Source organism: Perna viridis, chromosome 6 (genome assembly GCF_037379345.1).
Source record: "Perna viridis isolate PV_CMFRI_1.1 ecotype Kerala chromosome 6, ASM3737934v1, whole genome shotgun sequence".
Classification (NCBI taxonomy): domain Eukaryota; kingdom Metazoa; phylum Mollusca; class Bivalvia; order Mytilida; family Mytilidae; genus Perna; species Perna viridis.
The window spans coordinates 2,477,555-2,486,583 of NC_142450.1; the positions used below are offsets into that span (position 1 = coordinate 2,477,555).

General features: G+C 32.5%; 1 protein-coding gene across 1 annotated transcript; it reads left to right on the forward strand.

The window, feature by feature from the left end:
• Nucleotides 1-565: 565 nt before the first annotated feature.
• LOC148613205 (uncharacterized) lies at nucleotides 566-8,720 on the forward strand. Its single transcript, XM_088586103.1, has 2 exons — nucleotides 566-720; nucleotides 6,462-8,720. The coding sequence occupies exon 2, from the start codon at nucleotides 6,545-6,547 to the stop codon at nucleotides 7,613-7,615; it is 1,071 nt and encodes a 356-aa protein (XP_088442229.1). The 5' UTR covers nucleotides 566-720; nucleotides 6,462-6,544; the 3' UTR covers nucleotides 7,616-8,720.
• The last annotated feature ends 309 nt before the right edge of the window (nucleotides 8,721-9,029 follow it).

The window sequence follows — 9,029 nt, forward strand, 5'->3', positions numbered from 1 at the left end:
ACATTATCAATCAAATGAACGTAATGTACAGTGTATGTTGGAAAATGAGTACATCAGTTCATATTCAATTTACTGAATGAGACATTTAAAAGATAAGGTACTATGGGTCTTGAAGGTATACACTTCCCACAAACACCATATACAATCACCATTCGTACTTGTCCCCACCCTCTATCTCCATTGTTAATTCCATTCCTCATAGGGGAAAATTCCCATTGGATTCCATTACATCTTTATTTTAAATTTAAAAAAAATATCAGAATAAATTTTATTTTTTTTTAATTCTTAAACATTTAAACTCTTTTATTTGTAATTTACTTTAATACTTTAATACTTTTCCCCCATACAATATCCCCACCACCCGTCCCCATTCCCAATCCCCCAATATACCGTAGAATGGTAAGTTTTCCTTATGCAAGTACAGTAAGAAAACCATGATAACAATCAACTATAAACAGGGATACATTGAATCAATTCACCCAATGAAATGAGCTGAAGAACGTAAGGATAATACAATCAATATTTCATCATCACGGTAACAATATATTCCATTGGATGACATGAATGTGCTAAAGCTGTGCGTAGGAATTTCGAAATTAAAATTTTGAAAGTAGAGTGAATATGTGACTTTTCAAACAATTTTACTTTGTTCATTGAAGGAAGGAGTGTTATTTTTATTTAAAGGAAATCATATTATCAGTTGATAGAATTCATCAAAAGGTTAGTGTAATGTGTGTTATTTTTATTGATGTTTGATTTTATTTATATATTAATGGAAAAAAAAAGAAACTATGCGATGCGCACTTTTCGAGTAATAATTTATAGACAGAAGGCTTTTCTTTCATTTTTTTACATTTTAATGCTTGATTTCTGTTTCCTAAATATTTCAAATTCAATTTTCCTGATTAAAAACTGAATTCACAAATCTGATCTTTAAAAATGGTGATTATTTTCAAAATCAGATTGCGAATATAATTTCTGTCAGAAACATTTGATTATCTTTCTGTGGGGAGGGTGTGGGTTACAGTTGAAATAGGATTGATTTTTTTCATTGTCTAGATGAATTCACACATTTAAAAATATGTCGAAAATGATCTAACTGCAGCACATTTCAACTTGCTTCCCATTTCTCATGAACTCCTTAATCGATACAAACTGGGCTTGGTTTCATAAAAAATATAAATTTTAGATTGCCCTCAAATCTTTGTGTTTTCATCACATCTTTAGTTATAAGTGACTTCGTAGGTCGATAATTGAGTCGGGCTGGAATTTGATGAAAATCTCAATTTAAGATGTTTCATTTAACCAGTCCTTGAATGTGTGACCAGTTTTAATTTCCATTTGCAAGGAATCAGTAAAAAATATCTGTTTAACGAACTTTCGTCGTATTCGTTGATGTTTATGGGGTAAACGATTTATAATTATTTATAACTAACTTTTCGTTACCTTATGTACATCAAGTAAGTAAAAAGTACAAAATACTGCACTCAACCCCCCTCTCCAACCCCCAAAAAGTATTTTCATATGCATATTAGTACAATTTAATTGTAAAGTGATATGCATAAAAGGCTTTTCGTATATTGAGATGTTGCAGATGATAGTATAACAATACAGATTTACATACTTCCTTTACAAGGAAAAAGTACGATTTAGAGAAAGGAATAATAATGTGTGATCTTTGTACAGAATCGAAAACAGTTTTCCAAATGGTACCACACTCCGGAACTCTTTGTAGTAAAATTCAATTTTGGGAATCCTAAAACAGATACCGCTGAATCCACGATTTTACGATAATATTTTATGTGAAATTCGAGCCAAAATTGACTTTAAATAGGCGAAATAAAAATCGGTAATCGATCCATGACTTCTTGTTTGATTTAATGATCTGATGTATCTTTTGGAAAAAAACTGGTCGTACAAACTGCAAGGTCAATGATGTGGAAGGACCGTCGATTCAGATAACATCGATCTCCGATTTATAAACGCTTATGCGCACAAACTTTCATGGTAACGTTGAATAGGATACCAATGTACTTCCGCGTTTTCGCTCAATATCAACAAACGAATTATTGCTTAGACCAGCCAACCTCATCGTTGCACTCCTTGAAACGTTCGTGTTTTCCATTTTAGGGTTCGTGCATCATTTATCGTGCGTGTACACATCGTTTTGCGTTCATTTAAACGCACGATGAAGGCACGATACATGTGTTCGTTCAAACGAACATTGCGAGTGTTTGTTTAAACTCACGATAGAAGCGTTCGTTTAAACGCACATTTGGGAGCGTTCGTTGAAACGCACGATATAAGCGTTCGTTTATTTTTGTACTTTGATTATTTCATTGATTCAAATGTTAATTTTATATTATTTGCTATTATTAATTTATATATTTTCATTAATTCAATTTTTTTTTGTATTTTTTCTTTCGTCACTTTTTGTTAATAGTATTATTTTTCATTGTTTGTCTATCATGCGTTTAAACGCACGGTAGGAGCGTTCGTTTACAGTGCGTTTGAGCGCATGCTGGGAACTTTCGTTTACAGTGCGTTTAAACGCACGCTGGGAGCATTTGTTTAAACGCACGATAGAAGCGTTCGTTTATTGTGTATTTGTTGAGCGTTTAGCGTTTAGGTATCGTGCAAGCGCACTTTCGAGTCTTACAAATATATTTTCAATTCGTTACATATTGCTTAGCTATGTTACATTTATATATTTAAATTAAAGCTGACACCTGATAAAAAACTAACTGAATAACAGGACAGTATTTTATTAGAAGATCACAAATTCAATAATTGCAAGAAATGTATATATTGGAGAGTCAAAATACCATATTGTTCTGTGAAAACATATAATTTGTAATGGCATATATATGTGTACTAAATGCGGTTGTTTCACTCCCCACGCCTTAATACACATCCTCAATCTCCGTTTATCATATTCCGTATTCAATTTACCGTGTTGATCTATCCTGTTATGTGCATCGTGAAGGTAAAGACGTTTATTGATTTAGGGGGTGTACTTAATACACATGATAATTCTTGTTGTAACTAGCTCAAGACTGACATCTACTCAGGGAATATTGTATGGTGTAAACTAATAGAATGCAAGAGTAATCAAGGGAACCAAGATTATAGCGGTAATCAAAAGAATGTAATCCAGGAACAAAGACCAGACATACACAACAAAGAAAATAAAGTAACTAAAATCATACATACGAAGCAATAATAGCAAATGAAAAACACGGGCTCACCTGAAAACTGGGACATTGGACTAAGTGGACCGTTATGGTATTTAAAATATCTTTAGGCCTGTTACCCTAATGGTAAACAAAAACTCAAAAAATAAAGCGAATGGAAAACAGTGGTATAAACAAATACAATAACACCAATATAACACGACAACAGAAATACAATTTCCATACTGTTTTCAACTTGAATGTGTAAATTTAATTTTTGTCATTGTTCGGAGATGGAAACTAACTGCAATGTTTCGGAAGTTTTGTATAAAAGAAGATGAAATACCGTCAGTACAGTAACAATTCGTAAAGCAAATATGCATGGACATCTACACAGGAGCTTACACATTTTGCGGTGGAAAAACAAACTATATTCACCTTTTTGTACTGTACAAATATATAGAACACAATCAAAACTGTTTGTCCAGATTTTGCTAGGAGGAGTGGGCAACATGATTTCAAATGGCAATTTGTAATTATGCATTAATTTTTACAGCACTGACCTGATAATAAAAATCAAGGTTTACAGATGTCTAACTTAAATATACTTTATTTACTTGATTACCACACGAATAAAATCAGTATATCTATCAACGACATGAAATACGTTGTCTTGACTTGAAGTTCAGTTTCAGGAAATTGAGAAGATTTGGATTACTTTACTTTCTGCTGACATTTGATATTAAGATTAAATTATAAGTGCAAGTAGGGTAGAGACAATATCTCCATTTTCGTAGAAAATTGCATCCTTGTTATGTCGGGGAGATCTTTCAATCACTTTCTCATCATTTTGTCTAAAATCAAATGGATAATATATTATGAGAACTGCGCGTAAAATTAGTTTTTTTTCTATCACATAATAAGTAGATAACTCGATTTGATACAAGACGATATTCAATTCTCTTCTTCTAATAGGGCTATAACTTGTTTGTCATTTGTCCTTTTTAATGTATTATTCCTAACAGAAATTGTTTTCTTGCTTGGTCGCATTATTTGCCTTCATATTACTTTATAAAGCACATGCCATTTTAGGTATACTATCATTGCCATCATTACACACATAAGTAGCAGTCTTTACAGCAATTAGACAGGAGGTGATTCATGCAGGACAAAAATCTGCCAATTCATTTCTTAATCAAATTCCTTCGAAAAAAAATTTTAGCCTTTCGTTCGGTTGTTTTCTTTAAAAAAGATAGGTTGTACTTCAAATTGGCACTTACACGAGTTATTGTAGGAGATTAATGCATGTTTTCTAAAAAGAAAAAGACAGATCTGTATACACGAATAAGTGACTTGGAAATGGAACACAGTACATTGTATATGGAGCGCAGTGTATGGTAATGGTTCACAAAAATTAATAATGGTTATAATTTTGTATTAATACATTAATATGTCCATACAAGAATAAATACGACGTAAAAATTGAAACCCCATTGACTTGGATTTACTGACTGGTGTTTTTCACTTCCATTTCAATCATAGTCCTTTGTATTTATCATCTCAATGTTGTATTTCTGTAAGTGTAAATATCCGAGAGATTATTATACAACTTAATAATAAGGCAGAAGGGGAAAACGATTGGGAAATCCGTAGAGTTACACATATCTCCCAATTAAACCATAACACAAATACAACATCAAAAACCAACAACCAAGCTAACATAACAAAAAAAAACAAAAAAAAACAAAAAAAAAAAAAAAACAAACAAAAAAAAAACAAAAAAAAACAAAAACAAAAACAAAAAACAAAAAACAAGAAACAAAAAAAAAAGGTACAACAACAACAACGGAAACAAGACTTGATAAGTAAATAAAACCAAAAACAATAGAAGACAGAACAAGACAAGACAATAAAACAAAACACATCAAGACAAAATCAAAACAAAGAAAGCAAAACAAAATAGAATACAAAGACCGGAACATGTATAGGAAAACACACGGGAATCAAAAGGACCAAAGAAAAAGTCCAATCAGAATGACAACAATTTTAGATGCTGGGTGATATACTGTGCTTCGGATGGGTAAGCTTGTTTTGTTTTTTTGCCAAATACCCATGGTAATGCTCGTTGCAAGTCAAGTCCTGCGAAAGGAGAAAACATGCAATCTCAAATAATGTTCAAAAGATTTGATACTGTGTTATACGCACATAGGCCCTCTTGGTTTCATTATTAATACTTGCAAGCTGTTTTGTGTTAAGATACAGTGGCTGCAACTTTTATAGCGAGTGCAGCGAAGCGGTGTGCGCTCTACGGTTATTACGTGTACTTTCTAAATTTCCCTTCATGTTCCCCAATATACTAACGAAAAAAAGTCATGTCCCTGAGTAACAAAATAGACTGTCATTACGGAGAAAATTCATCCTTTCCTTCAATCAAACAAATACAAAAATATAGGTTAAGATTACGTTTCAGTAAAAAATAAATTCATCTTATCTGATAGTTGTCAAGTCTTTTTTTCTAATTTGTTTTACTTATTTAAAGAAGTGAATGTCATGTTTTTAAAAACTTCGAGAAACACGTGGATGTACGTACGTGTATCTCCGCTGTTCCACTGTTTCTGTTCTCAAGAACCTAATCCGCCTTGGAAAAATATAACCCCGATTATATTATAAAAAATCGAAGCATAGCTATTCTAAAATAGGAAAGGCAATCATTTTCTTTCTTGGAATTTGAAGCTTTCGTCTGAAACTTGTTTACATCACATGATATGTGTTAATATTCCCACCATCCGTGGAGAACTGTAATATTTCTGGTATCTGTACAGATTGACCTGACAGGCCAAAACTGAAATTGATGTTGCTGAAGATGTCCTTAAGTGATAAAAAATGTAAAGTATTGCGAAGTGTTATAAAATTATTGACCATTTAGGGAGCGAGGGGAAAGTGGGGTATGGGGTTGTAATTTTTTTTTGGGGGGGATTGTTCAAGTTATTCATTTATTGACAAAAAAACTCCCCATTAATTAACAAGACCACATATTTTCAAATAGAAATATTGATTTTGCTTGCAGCTTAAATATAATTAAAAATAAAAAAATTGCACTTGCGAAGCAAAACTTTCATCCGGGTCGATCCCCCCTCTTTGTAATTTCCTTTATTATTTTTATGAGTCTTGCACAAACGGTACATGCATGGTAAAGATCTCCGTGCTTGCTGATTTAGGCAGTGCCCACCACATATAAATTATTCATATACATTTGAATTATACCTGTCATGTTTTTTTTTATTGTAGGAAATGTCTACGTCATGACGTAGAATTTAGAGCGCGACGTTGGTATTTCTACAATTGAAAGCTCTTCTAAATGTGTTGCCGAAATGACACCATTATGGGTCTCACTCGCTGAAGTTGAAGACCATGAAGAAAAAAGAAGAATGAGTCAAAACTACACAGATTACGATGATAGTAATTCATACGATGAATCCCTCATTTCCTTACTCAATATAGCTCATGACCTGTACATATACTATGTTCCAGTGATCATCTGTGGAGGAACACTTCTTAATTTATTCATTTCTATAGTTCTACTCAAGACACGCCTTAGAAAACGTTTCCACACACATTTGATAGCCGCTATTTCCATCTGTGATATGGGATTTCTGGTAACGCTACTTTTTATATGGATTAAAGATCAGGGGATTGACATATATGAAGTGCCAGGGTTGTGTCAAATGGTTATTTTTATGAGTCACTTTTTCCCTTTTTTATCATTTTGGCACATGATAGCTATGTGCTTAGTAATAATGATCTGTCCAAAGTCCCATTGTTTGACAAACACTTGCAATACAGTAGGCAAAGCAAGGACCTTGGTGATTTCACTGTCTGTATTTTCTTTCACGGTATACATCTATAAAACGTGGACAAATGGTATAGTTTATATGGGAGGTGTGAAATTTTGTACTGTATTACCAGAAACCGAAGCTGCCATGAGCATCCTGAACATTATGGATATGGTTGTGTTATTATTGTTGCCATTTTTCCTATTTATATTCTTTCAAATTCTTACAATAATAAACTTTATATTGAGAGCATTTGTGACTAAAAGTCTTGGAAGATCCTATCTTTGCAGAGATTATTTCAAAGTTATATTTGCCTATTCTGTTTGCTTTCACATATTTGTTGGACCCGGATGTGTTTCCAAAATTATAGTTCTGTTCCGGATGTCCCGAGAAGAATCTCCGGCATACAGTTTCAAAGCTCTAATCGTGGAAAACTTTATACAGTACATATTCTATACGTTTTTTGCTGTCAAGCCATTGATTTATATGGTTCTCTGCAGGTCATTCAGATACCATCTGAAGGAGCTTATTTCTAAGGCAAAACATACAATTAACATCACTCGAAGTCTTGTTGTTAATAGTCAATCACAAGAACAAACTCTTTTGTAACTACTTGTCCCGGTTTGATATATTTAGTGCTATTCCCTGCAAGAATCAGGCAGTGGGTGAATCATAATGGACAAAAACACAAATCTTCCCATCAAATATTATTGAAAAATATTACCAGAAACGCAAAATGGCATTCATTTTCTTTTTAGGTAGTAGTTACTTGAACTACGGATTATAGATTGATTGTTACAGATTCAAGTACTTAAGTTCTATGGAATGTTGTGAACAGTGATACCCTAAATCGTATGTGATGATATGTTTATTTTTGAAGACAATGCTATTGAAACGGTCACCAAATTTATAGTAAAAAATATTTGAACAAAACCACAACGACACTACTTAGCTATATTCATATTGCCATTATGATTTATGTATTTTTTTTAATTAAACAATATTAAAATAGAAATAATAGTTGAGAAAGTTAATAGATATTTTGTGTCAGGAAGAAGATCTGCCCCAAGCGCCACACAACTCGAAAAATTACTTACGTCTGAGAAAGTTCTTAACTGAGTGTGACGTCATCAATGTCCAAGACTTTGATTGGCGTTGCCATGGGTGTTTAGAATATTCTCAGACATCAGTATTGTTCAACTTTTGTGGCGCCGGGGCCTGAAACCCGAAAACTTAAGACATTATTGTTGGAATTTTTTATAGCGATATAACCCGTTTAATAGCAAACAAGATATGAAATAAAACATATATCCATAATTACGAATGTGTTTGGAATGTTACTTGTGATTCAGAAGAAGGTCGCACTCGTCTGGCTCCTCGAGGAGACATGATTCATAACCAAAAATATTGATAAAAAAACTAATTACGAAAGTCTCTTTTCCATTTGAATTTCAAATCACTTCAAATTAAGTTTTTAAAAATATGTATTCAAATACTTATACATATATTTGGAGCTAATGAATCACTAAATATAACCCCGTCCCTCGAACTTGAAGACAAAATACTATATGCTATAACACTTACTTGATTTTAGTTTTGCAAATTTGTGAACAGTAATCATTAAAGTATTAGAATGATATGTGAATCACTCGAATTATTTCGATTTTATTGCTTATTCCATACACATTTTACGCTAATATTGACTTGTGTGAATTCTTTCGTGCGTTTCATGCCCTTGGTCTGGCTTATTTCGATTTCTATAACTTCAAATATGTATGATTTATAGCGATATTAATCTAGCATATATAAGATCTTAACCACGATACGGATTCATCAATAGGACAATAGAATAACGATAAACTTTTGTTTTATCTTTGATCTAAAACAACAATAAAGCTCAAAGAAAAAAACAAATTTTACAATGTAATATCGCGAACACATGAAAATTGACCAGACTAATTGATCCCAGCATTCTAATTAATGATCTTCCTGATAAATTTTATTATCTAACCGAATATTGTAT

What these genes read in the sequence shown, in the direction of transcription:
- LOC148613205 (XM_088586103.1), top strand. Translation starts at nt 6,545, where the DNA reads ATGACACCATTATGGGTCTCACTCGCTGAAGTTGAAGACCATGAAGAA.